General features: G+C 44.9%; 3 protein-coding genes across 4 annotated transcripts; 1 reads left to right on the plus strand and 2 right to left on the minus strand.

Moving 5' to 3' along the window:
• Nucleotides 1-609: 609 nt before the first annotated feature.
• gpat3 (glycerol-3-phosphate acyltransferase 3) lies at nucleotides 610-6,992 on the minus strand. Of its 2 annotated transcripts, none has more exons than XM_057018573.1 (13): nucleotides 6,835-6,992; nucleotides 6,200-6,388; nucleotides 6,029-6,095; nucleotides 4,710-4,992; nucleotides 3,975-4,049; nucleotides 3,780-3,869; nucleotides 3,604-3,697; nucleotides 3,415-3,530; nucleotides 2,875-2,930; nucleotides 2,711-2,796; nucleotides 2,514-2,642; nucleotides 2,352-2,431; nucleotides 610-2,240 (listed from the first exon to the last, which is right to left on the minus strand). In XM_057018573.1, the coding sequence occupies exons 2-13, from the start codon at nucleotides 6,344-6,346 to the stop codon at nucleotides 2,087-2,089; spliced, it is 1,377 nt and encodes a 458-aa protein (XP_056874553.1). In that variant the 5' UTR covers nucleotides 6,347-6,388; nucleotides 6,835-6,992; the 3' UTR covers nucleotides 610-2,086. The 2 variants fall into 2 exon arrangements, with proteins under 2 accessions (XP_056874553.1, XP_056874554.1); XM_057018574.1 differs by having other exon boundaries at nucleotides 6,840-6,977.
• On the plus strand, nucleotides 6,987-9,405 carry abraxas1 (abraxas 1, BRCA1 A complex subunit). The gene is made up of 9 exons (XM_057018575.1): nucleotides 6,987-7,138; nucleotides 7,657-7,747; nucleotides 7,813-7,849; nucleotides 7,938-8,004; nucleotides 8,093-8,289; nucleotides 8,404-8,523; nucleotides 8,601-8,685; nucleotides 8,768-8,878; nucleotides 8,960-9,405. Exons 1-9 carry the CDS (start codon nucleotides 7,055-7,057, stop codon nucleotides 9,059-9,061), a joined length of 894 nt encoding a protein of 297 aa, XP_056874555.1. The 5' UTR covers nucleotides 6,987-7,054; the 3' UTR covers nucleotides 9,062-9,405.
• Nucleotides 9,406-9,881: 476 nt separating this feature from the next.
• Nucleotides 9,882-11,009, minus strand: mrps18c (mitochondrial ribosomal protein S18C). The gene is made up of 6 exons (XM_057018576.1): nucleotides 10,876-11,009; nucleotides 10,668-10,720; nucleotides 10,508-10,591; nucleotides 10,253-10,310; nucleotides 10,107-10,166; nucleotides 9,882-10,000 (listed from the first exon to the last, which is right to left on the minus strand). The coding sequence occupies exons 1-6, from the start codon at nucleotides 10,934-10,936 to the stop codon at nucleotides 9,924-9,926; spliced, it is 393 nt and encodes a 130-aa protein (XP_056874556.1). The 5' UTR covers nucleotides 10,937-11,009; the 3' UTR covers nucleotides 9,882-9,923.
• Between the last annotated feature and the right edge of the window lie 95 nt (nucleotides 11,010-11,104).

Here is an 11,104-nt window from a genome sequence, read left to right on the forward strand (position 1 = left end):
GATCCTATTAATAATTCACAATCTTGTTAGGGGAGAACAAACATTTCTGTTCAAGCAATTTGAGTTGTGGGATTGTTATTACAGCCCGGAGGGAGCCGGATCGGCCCGGGCGTGAGACGCAGAGAGGCTGTGAAATGTGCGGAACAATAACTCCATGCTATTTCACAGTCGCTGCTTTCTTTATTAAAGCGCCGTCACAGTAAACATGTCTGCATGGGCACCACTCGCCTCGTCCTCCTTCTCATCCCCAGCGAGAGGAGATAGAGCTTTTGCCTTTTTTTATGATTATTTTTATTATAAAAGACAGCCGCTGCGCTTTAACTGCCTGAATGAGCAAGCCATCGTTTCATAAAACGCCCTCTGAAAAGTGATAAAGGACTCTTTGAGGGCAACAGTCGGGAAAATGTCTTGTTTGGAAGAGAGAAACAGAACAAAGCTGATCGTGTCTCCGGTTAAAGGTGGTCAAATGCTGGTTGGTGTTCACATATGATGTCTGGAGGGTTTATGGGGGACTATATGTTACACAACATATTCAGGAAGGGAAAAATGGATCAAAAGACACCAGATGGAGCAGGATCGATTCAACTAGAGGAACAGAAAATACTCAAATCAAGGAAAAGACAGTTTTAATAGAAAAAGGTCATGAAATGTGCTTAGGGAGCACATAAAACCTATTCATCGGCCTCGCTTATCAATTATTAATATGTGCATTATGTAAATGACGTGGTTGTTCAATCATAAACGCTGTCGAGAACAAAATTTGCTTCTGTTTTACATTAAAAAGCTTCCTTTTATGCTCCAAATTACAAATATGGTGCCTCTTCTTTACTGTCCCAGATATATAATCAGCAAATGAACAGAGCTTATTTATTGATCCCTGGGGGCAACTTAAAAGCAGCAGGTCATAATTTAATAAAAGCTAAAGATAACGTTCAAACTGAGCTCACCCGTTTGCAGAGGGCTGTTTTACATAGTGGGAGCTTTTATTTTATTTGCTTTTTTTTGCTTTATTATGGTGAAAAATCCGATTTTACGCCACTAGTTTTCTCAGCAGAACGGACAAGCACTTTAGAGTTTGCAGGACGTAAATTCATTGTTTATTGTCTCGAAATCAAAGGCCTGATTTCCCCTTATTGATCACGATGACATCACAGCAGCCCTTGAATCAGATTTACAGTCGCTGCCGGTTCCTCTTTGTTCAGCCTGATTCATCTCTCAGGCGCTTTTATCAGCCGGCCTGTTTGCATAGATTTAGATGAAAGTAATACAGAATGTGGTTTTTTCCCCACATATTTTATGACTTCACAGTGATTATTTCTGTTGCCCCCATGCTTCACCTTTGCCCCTGCGCTCTGGTAATAGTTGGATAATCCTTTAATTGATTTAATAAGAAACATTTTAAGAGAAATCTGATGGCTTAATAACACTTTGGAAATATGAGGGTTTTCCTGTGTTTCCTTGCTAAGCATCAAATCATTTTAATGAAATAAACTATGGGGGGAAAAGGAAAATTTGTGCATTCATGTATCAAAAAGTGGCATCGCTGAGTGTCGCTTTAAACTAAAAAGTCAGCAAACATCATTATTCTTGTAACGGCGTGTTTGGAGGTTGAAGAGTGCACGTTTAACGACCGTTACAGCAGGTATCAGTGCCATCATTAACATGTTAAACGACGTGCACAGCCTCCAGCACTCTCGTGCGGAGGTTATTAACTGTTCGTGTGTCCCGCCCACCGCTGTCAGACGCCTCCTGTCATGTTTGAGTCGTCAATGAAGGAATAAGATGGATGAAAGGAAGAGAATTGGAAAATCTATGGATAACATTTTTCAGAAACAGAAATTTAAACATGAAAAAGAGCAGCTTACTTCATCATACAGGTGGTTTAAATATTAAACGCACATTGTCACATTGGTAGGAAAGATAGAGGAGGACGAACAGGATTGTGTTGTCGTATGCTGCCCCCTTCTGGCGGCGCACTGATGTACATTCTTCGTTTTTTTTTTTTTTTTAGAGAAGTTCGTCAAAAGAATTCAAATAAAAATGTAAATATTGGACGTAGTTTGGAGTCACATCAGCATCTGTGTGGTCATGGCGACAGCCCAAAATCACCAGCGTCCTCTGTGTTTTCGCAACAGCTGTTTGGCAAGCTCCCGTTCTGCCCCACGATGATGCTGCTGTACATCTTCTGCTGCTCCTCTTTGTAAGAATCCTTCACTTTCTGCCGTTTGAGTCCTCCATCCCTGGGAGAAATAACCAATGAACACAGTTTTGCCTCATTAATTCTCAACGCTGTCCGCTGTGCTTGCATTTTTAAAGGCCAGAAACGTGAACGTGAAGTAGGGGAACCCCACCACGGCAGGTCCAGCAGCCCTCCCTGATGAGCGATGGCTGACTTCACTCTGTTTGCAAACCGAGCCGCATCCTCCCCTTCCTGCTCGCAGAGCACAGGACACATAAATGTAGCGTGGCTAAAGCTAATCCGAGCTAACGTACCCGCGGTGACACAGGCATACCTGTATGGTCATGGGAGGGAGGTACCACACGTTGACCACGATGGCCCAGCTGGTCATCATCCGCAGCAAATAACTGACCATGTTGTATTTACTGCTGTTCCAGAAGGCATCGCCAAAGCGAGGGTCGTACTAGGGAAGAGCGGAGCTTAGCTCCCGACGCTCACGCGTACCCGCAGCATCTCATCCACTGCTCTTACCTTGATTGTCACCGGGTAAATCGTCCCCCCGATTTCAAAGCTTCCCTTCTTGAACATCATGACCGACGTGTTGTTGATGCAAGTTCCTGTGACGAACACATCTGAGGTTAAGAAAAGCCCCAAAAACCGCCGCCGCCTCATCGCGACCACGTTCCGACTCTGACCTTCGGGAAATATCAGGATGGGAAGTTTGGTCTTGGCTGCGATGTGGGCTGTCAGCCTGCCGAGAGAGGAAGAGGTTTTGATGAGTCACTCAGGAGGAGAACCCATGAAGAACCCGTGGGAGCGTCGTGACTGTCATCTTCACTTTTTTCAGCGATTCCATCCAGCAGCGTAGGCGTCAAAATCTTCATCTATAAACGTCAAAACGCCTGCCTTCTGCTTTTGCATTTTGCCTCATAAATAAACAAGTAAACACATGTAAATCCTCTCCCACTGATATATTTGCTTTCAGACACTTGCCTGGAAGCCAGGGGTGTCCGGATCCAGTCCAAGAAGGCAGAATCCAGCCGGGATTTCTGTCCTACCGGCTGGATTTTGGCTCTGGAGGACTGGATCTGTTTTTTTCAGTCACTGAGTAACATTCCCCAGAGTTTGAGATCATTGTTGAAGCCAACATGTTCCACACACCTCAAACACAGCATGCAAACTAACGCCGCTCTCCTTCATTCAGACTTTTTAAACGATCCATCGTGGTGTCATACCTGCTGGTCACGGCGTGTCTGTCCTTCATCTCCGACCTCTCAAACCAAACATGAGGACAAGCCCTCACCATGGACCTCTGGATGACTCCCAACAGACCCCCGTGGATCTGACCCACCTACCAGAGAGACATGAAAGTGTCCAAATATGGGAGACAGGAGACACAATGTCCACCTATTAATGAGGCTCACCATGGCGTAGCAGCCATCGTTGGCCAAAATCACAACGTCGATGGGCGAGGTGTGATTGGCTACGCAGATTCCTCCTTTCCGGGGTCTATTTTCTCTGCAACACACAGAGCTAGCCTTGGTTAGCGACTCCTGATGTATGAGTAAGGGTGACGTGCACGCGCGGAGCAGGAACTGACCTGTTGTGATAGTGGATGGTGGCTGAGAGGCCTCGGGCACAGATCCTGTAGCAGGTCAGGTGCACCAGCTCGCTCAGCCAGTTCTTCGCACTGGGCAAATCACAGAAAACACGTGCGATTTCCACAAAACCTGCACAGCATTGTCTTTACAAGGTGAGTAAGGGGAGATCCGGGCTCGCTCTCTTCCAACCGTACCTGCTCTCGGGGAGAATTCCAACCAGAATTGTTCCCATGACGAGCCAGGAGAGGCCGATGAGGGCCAAGGTGATCCTGCGGAACGCCAGAGAGGACACTGAGAACATTTAGGACCATAACTGTTATTATCCTGGGTCTAGTCTGTGATGCTCTGTTTCTCCACTAGGGGCGTGGTTGACCCATCGCTCCTGCTGGCTGCCTCCACACCTGCAGCTGATCGGGTTGATTGGAAGCCTTTTAATTAGCCTAATTAATTAGTCCTGGGTCAGAGCCTTTCCTCAGTACCAGTGGTAACCTGAGGGGTCCAGACTATCATTCCTTGAGTTTTCTAACCATGTCTTTGCCACAAGTAGCACGAGCACATTCCTTCACCGTTGAAATATTTTGGAAATAAACTGTTGTTGACTGAAGCTGCCTTCCTTATCTGTCGTCCTTGAGTTTTGTCAGTGAGTTCTAACAAAACATCACAGTCTACGTCATCCACATCTGTGCGTCAGGGAAGCAGATGCTAACAAAAAATGGCTAAGCAGCCAAGTGAACTCGTCTGACTGAACAAAATGTTCGTTATACAGCGACCTGTTTTTGGAGAACCAGTCGGGCCAGTCAATACGCAACGCTCCTCACAGCTCTTCTGTTTAAGGCAGCAGAGGCTTTCCAATGTCAATGTTTACTTTCTGATCAACCCAATTGGCCCCGACAGTCTCAGGAACCCAGGAGAGATCGCTTCACACTGACCTGAGGGGGAAGAGGACGCAGTATCGCACGAACACGCCCACACCCCAAAAAACGGTGAGGCGCAGGCTGATGTAGCGGAAGTTCTGATTGGTCCGGGTGAGGAGGTTCCACGAGGCGAGCTCCTCGGAGGAGAAGCGCTGCGTCACCTGGTCGTCCACGATGCTCTCCAGGCCCTTCTTGTAGAAGTAGAAGGCGTCGCTCAGGGCGAACTCCCCCTCCGCCTGGGAGCTCCGCAGCTGCCCCATTTCCTCCTCCATCGAGCCTCCCTCACGTTCAATGATCCCTGGGACAGTCACAACATGTTTGGTGGATGTTAGATCAATTCTTAGATGTTTCAGGGATTCGTACGCCTCTGTGAACAAAAGGGAGTCCTATTTAGCAACATTAGCTTTAGAGTGGAAGTCACACTTTAAATATTTAAAGTCCATATTGTCTTGAAGATTTTGTGGATAATTATTTGCTTTTTGGCGACGTTGAGGACTGAGTAAGCTCTAAAACTCAGGTTTTACACACTGCTGCTACTCAGAGAGCAAATATGATTTAGGCCTTTATCGAAAATTAAGACTCCAAATATTTAAAGTTCAATCATTTGAAAGAGGCTTATGATGATGATGAAGACAACGATGAAGATGACCGAGCCTCTTGTCAGCTCTACTGTATCACAAGACCCCTGACGTGTCGGATACGTCCGACCCTTTCGTGACCCTCTTGTTTCCTCACAACACCTTCACATTAAACACTCATGGCGGGCTGATGGCGGCGTACGAGGCATTCTAAACATTCTGTACATTTTGATGCAAACGGCTGACGTTGCTCTGAAAAGAGCCGCACAACAGCCGACTCCAACCAGCTTCTCCGTCGCTTCGCTGATACGCGGCGCCAGTAAAGAGCACGTGAGTCTGCTATTTGATTTAAGTTACGTAATCTCTGCTTGCATCATCCTCCTGAGACCAACCATGTGTTGTTCATGCACTCACCACCACCACATACATACATACACAATGTCACATGATCTGTCTGCAACTGAAAGAAATCCCTCATGCAGCAGAACCCAAAGTCCTCGGCGCACGGACGACAGCTGCACTACAGCTGCACGCGTCCACGACAGACTCCCCCAGTCTGCATGTTCCTGCTAATGCATCTGATTAACTGATTCCTTTTAAAGACTAAAAAAAGTTAAACCTACACTTCCTGGTTTATGGCTTCTCCTAATGTCTCATACAGCAAAGCAGAACTCTGCAGAAAAAAACGTTATACTGTAAAAAGTAGCAGCTATACTTAGTTATTAAGAGTAAGTACTGTGTATTTTTTCCACTTACCATTAGGGAGTGGCACTGGCACGCTTGGCTGCTCTTCCCTCCCCCTCTGGATCCGCACTGTGGCCCACTATATATATAAAAAAGATTTTAATATTATATTCGATATATTGGATTGCAGGATCACCATTAGCTTTAAGTTGACCAGGAATCACAGCCTCTGTTTTCAGGTACCTCCAGGACTTGGACAAGAATCTGGATGTAGACCCCAGTGACCCCCAGAGAGAGGCCGAACATGGCTGGGAGCATGATGAGAAACAGGACCACGAACATCCACGCATGGAAGACCCCGACAGCCACACACCACATGTCCTCCATCATCACTGTCAGCTGAGGCGGCCACAGCGGAGGTCACCTCATCATCTGCAAGCAGGGAAGCACCATCACAGCAGCCTTTTCGGGTACAAAAGCTCATCATGGATGGAAAAATAAATACAAGAGTTTACTGAAAAATGGAAAGAAATGATCCCATGCTTTATATCTGCAATCACGACTGTACGTCAGCACTCGCAGGAAACTCGTTTATTAGAGTAAAAAATAAAAATCCTTATGCCGCAGAAGCGCTTTACATTTGATCATGTTTGCGTTAAGGGTTTTTGTGAAAAAGGAAAAAAAATAAAAAGTAGGGAAAAAACGCTTATTTCGAGTTAAAGCCCAAACAGTAAGAACTTATAAACTCTGGGACATTCCACCACGAAACGGGGAAAAAAAATAGTAGCCGTACCGTTACAAGTCTTACGAAATAGTGACAAATATAAAAACGAACAGTACTACGGAGGAAAAGCAAATCTACATAAAGATATAAATACCTGACCAGTTGTAAAATATTCCCGACGGTGTTTAATCCTTCTGCGGCAATGAAAATCTTCCAACAATAGATGGTTCAGGCCCGAAAAGCAAACTCGGCGAGCTGCGTAAAACACCCATGTGACTGCGCTGGAAAAACGCAGCCTGCGGAATTCCACCATTCCACCGCGGCTGCGAATACAGTGCGCAGTAGTAGCGCTCCTCAGGCGAGCGGAAAACAGCATGGCGGCGGAGCCAACAGTTCGTGTGCCTGGAATTGTTTTAGCTTCTTTAATGTTCCATCATCTTAACAGTGATTCCGACGTGGTGAGAATAACGCCCACCATCTACTTAACGATATATATTGCGATTCGCACTGCTTGGCATTTGGTCAACATTTCAAAGACAGGCATGAGAGCTAATATAACTTCAATGTTATTCATTAAGGAACGCGTAACTTCATTAGTTACGCGTAACTTCATTAGTTACGCGTTATTACTTAGACTATTTTCAACTGTCATTTGTCGCAGGGGAATAAATGGGTGTAAATTATTTTCAAGACTCCCATTCTACAAAATTTTTAACCAAATTAAGTGCGCTGTCCCCTTTGATGCACATTTAAATGCGAGAGGGACTTATGGAATTGGGTCCATTTTGTGTAGATCTTTGGATATATACGACATATGTTACAGCTAAAATCTGAATTCCCATCCATTTGTAATAATGTAAATGTAATAAACATATAGTTTGTGGAATAATCAAACGGCATCAATGCACTGTAAATGGAATCGGAAACGTTCTTTTTGATTAAAATGACAGTTTGTTTCTGTCTCACCTTTCTGCAGGAAGGTTTCATCCTGGGAGAGAGCAAAATTGAAGAGCAGGTCACCATAAACGACTCCCAGGCTGATCACATTCACATTGAGGAAATATACAGTGAGTTATATCTGGACACACTAAGGATTAGATCACTCGATAAAGCCTCTTTTTTCCTAAAACAGATGTACAGAAGCACCTCCCCTGCCATGAACTGAACAAGTGAGTATTACATAGAATAGATAATACCTTCCATATGTGATCCCAGATGTTCACAGTTGTTCTCTTGTGGCGGTTTGTGTGTTTTCAGCTTCTACAACGCTGTCAGTGACGTGAATATGGACGTTATAACGAAACTCCTGGCCGACAATAAGCAGGTAAAATCAATGCGTTTATCGCGCGGGGAGCTTTGCATTTCAGCTGCACCGGAATACTGTTACACTCGCCCCCGTCCCCGCCCCACAGGAGAGCATCATCGGTTGGTACAGACAACGCAGGAACACGGAACAGCAGATGACATTCCGAGAAAAGCTCGTCCACGAGAAGCTGAAGAGCGCGCTGTCCAACCCTCACCTGATCTTCCTGCTGCTGACTCCCAGCAGCGTGTCGCCGACAGGATCAACCCACAGGATGGAGTACGCTGCCTTCATCTCACGCAGCAGGTCGCCATTTCATTCATGAATCTCTGTTTATTTATTTGACAGTGGAACCATGTCTGAACCTACATTTAACTGTATTTGTACACTGATTTGTGTGTTTTCATGTTCTGCCTGCAGACGGTTCACAAATGTTCCTGTGCTGGTCAATAACCTGGGGTTACTGGAACAGTTGTCCTACTGGAAGGTGTCCGCTCCGTGTTCCGCCGCAGGTTATAACCTCACCATGAAGAAACACGGGTCTGATCCTGCGCACGGTCGAGATTTTCTGATTCGTTTTGTCACAAAATCATTAAACGCCTCTTCTTTTGTTCCAGCCCTAAATTCTTCTGCTCCAACGGACTCCTAAAGGAAGTCAGTGAAGTGAACAAGATGAACGACTCTCTGCAGTCGGAGCTGCAGGTGGGGTTGGGGGTGGGGGTGGGGGGGGCACTGAGGTTATGTTTGAAGGTTCCATTTTACACATTTGTTTCCTGTTTGTTAGAAAGCATGCAGAGAGGTGGAAGAGAGCGAGCGGCTTGTGGAGGCACTGCAGGCGGACCTTTTAGCTCTCAGGAGAACGCTGGGGAGAAGAAGCAGGACGCAGTCGCAAAAGGTCTGAATCTCCTCAGAGAATCAAGTGATCCGGCACGTTTGAGTTCCAGGCTTCATGGTGCTGGTTTTAATGTGTCTGCAGCCGCCGCCGATCGTCCACCTGAGCAAAGGAACAACCTGCTGCTGCACGAAGCCATCAGAAGTTTGTTTGCCTGCTCGCCTCTGTTTCACACTCAGACATTGACCCTCGAGGGGTTTCCTGTTCCCAGCGCCTGCTGCAGCACCGCGCACGACGCGTCCACTGCAGCAGGCGCGGCCGAGCACCACGGGCTGTGCTCCCTGGTGCCTCCCAGCGGTTTAACCCCTTGGAAGAGACTGAAGCAAATGCAGCCAGTGAGGGAGAGCAAACGCAGGAAAAGCAGTTCGTGATGTGGAAATGTACAACTTTCCATGGAGCCGTTTTATTTCCTGATGAATCTTGAAGCGTTCCAGAGATGTTGATGAGAAATACTGTGTATTTATGTTAAACCGTTTGCAGTCTACAGCTGCACTAGCAGCGTGATGGACAATAAAATCTTTTACAATTTTCTGCAGGTTTAGTTTTTTCAGTTGGGATATTTTTGATTGATTCCAGATTAATACAGATGTTTTTGATATGCAAAAGCTCACAATTGGTGTTATAAAAACTGCAAAACTAGTCTGAATGGTTTTCATGTCTCCAGTGTGCAGGGGATACATTCATCTGAGCCAAGCTGTGCCACTGTTGCATTTTTAGTCAGAATCACGTGGATTGAGACCTGACCTTGATGTGTTTGAACAAGAATGATAACATGTTTACTTTTGCCGGTGTCGAAAATCAGGAGCTTAGTCACATGACCAGTGTATGGCAGGAACCAATGATCCAAGATACAGTTTTCAATCCAGAGCTGGTTTCTAAAATATTCTGCCAAACATTTTTTTTATCATAATAGCACCAGATCAACTGTTATTGTCTCTTTAAACCTGAAACCAGGGACTTTTCTATTTGTGTTGAATTTGCATTAGGAAAATCAGGCAAAAATCAGTTAGACGGCTCATCGGCAACATTTTATTGAACAAGAAAAATACTAATTCAGCTGTTTGACAGCACAAATATTGGGGTCTCTCATGAACTGGGGATGCTTGTGAGTAACTGACATAAAACCTGAAAGAAGAAAACAACACATTTAGATGTTAAATTCTAAATTTAAAAAAAGACATAACAAAGTCAGTATACATTTTGCACTGAACTACTTCAATACAAAACTCACCCATTGATTGAGCTTTCTTTATTGCTTTGGCAACCTGCTTTTGCTTTACTCCACAAAGGCCTAAAATGAAAACAGTGAGAAAATGCAAAAATTCCAAAACTGATTCAGACATCGACAGCAGCAGAAAGCAGACAGAAGCAGCTCACCTGTGAAATGTCGGGCATAGATGTGTCCAGTGTGAGGTGAGATAAACTGGGAAAGGAGCTGGGGAGGAGACAGGTGTGTTACTACATGTAAGGATGGTGAGTGGAAGACAGCAGCTTAAGACAAAATGCTATCTGAAAATGAATACAGGTGAGGTTCTGTGAAGAAAACACGTGATATAATGGTGTTAATTAATTAGAATCCTAAATAGAACCGTAAACCTGGTACTCCTGAAGAACTACAGGTACCAGGCTCACCTGAATGTTTTTGTAGTCCACTGTCACGTTACAGAGGAGGCATCCTTTTTGGGGTTCTTTGTACGGGTTTTCCATCTTGACAAGCTTTGAGATGAAACAAAATAGTATCAAACGTCGCATTGCAAATGCACTACTAATAAAACATGAATTTGTTACCCACCACGCCATCGTCTTCTTTGGCAACGTCTGGTTTGACCGTTAGACTCCTTAAACCTACGAGAGATTACAAATGATCGAATCGCTGCTGTCTTTAGCATTAGCATCAATATTTGTGGCTTATCTGATGAACGTGGCTCCATACACTTTTTGAAATAAACAACTTTGTTTATACGTAATAGATGCAGATGTGTGTATTCCTGTTGCCTTACTTATGTTCCCATGTGGCGATAAACCAGGTTTTAACCTCTGCAAGATTCTCAGTGTGTACATTTTGACCCAACACACGATAGGATGTTATGAAACAGGACATCCGTTGCTTCGCCTGTGTTACACAATAGAAGTTGCCGCCTCTATGCACTCTGGTTTCAGCAGCATGTGTGCGATTATCATTTATTAAAAATACATTTTAAATAAAGAAAGCGATACAGGGATAGAATA

Source organism: Takifugu flavidus, chromosome 20 (genome assembly GCF_003711565.1).
Source record: "Takifugu flavidus isolate HTHZ2018 chromosome 20, ASM371156v2, whole genome shotgun sequence".
Classification (NCBI taxonomy): domain Eukaryota; kingdom Metazoa; phylum Chordata; class Actinopteri; order Tetraodontiformes; family Tetraodontidae; genus Takifugu; species Takifugu flavidus.

Coding starts and splice junctions, on each gene's coding strand:
- mrps18c (XM_057018576.1), bottom strand. CDS start 10,936: ATGTACACACTGAGAATCTTGCAGAGGTTAAAACCTGGTTTATCGCCA. Junction 10,592..10,667: donor CCAAAGAAGACGATGGCGTG/GTGGGTAACAAA, acceptor TTCATCTCAAAG/CTTGTCAAGATGGAAAACCC. Junction 10,001..10,106: donor AAAGAAAGCTCAATCAATGG/GTGAGTTTTGTA, acceptor TTCTTCTTTCAG/GTTTTATGTCAGTTACTCAC.
- abraxas1 (XM_057018575.1), top strand. CDS start 7,055: ATGGCGGCGGAGCCAACAGTTCGTGTGCCTGGAATTGTTTTAGCTTCT. Junction 8,290..8,403: donor GCCTTCATCTCACGCAGCAG/GTCGCCATTTCA, acceptor TTCTGCCTGCAG/ACGGTTCACAAATGTTCCTG. Junction 8,686..8,767: donor CTCTGCAGTCGGAGCTGCAG/GTGGGGTTGGGG, acceptor CCTGTTTGTTAG/AAAGCATGCAGAGAGGTGGA.
- gpat3 (XM_057018573.1), bottom strand. CDS start 6,346: ATGATGGAGGACATGTGGTGTGTGGCTGTCGGGGTCTTCCATGCGTGG. Junction 4,993..6,028: donor GCCAGTGCCACTCCCTAATG/GTAAGTGGAAAA, acceptor TGACTGTCCCAG/GGATCATTGAACGTGAGGGA. Junction 4,050..4,709: donor TGCGTCCTCTTCCCCCTCAG/GTCAGTGTGAAG, acceptor GGCGTTCCGCAG/GATCACCTTGGCCCTCATCG.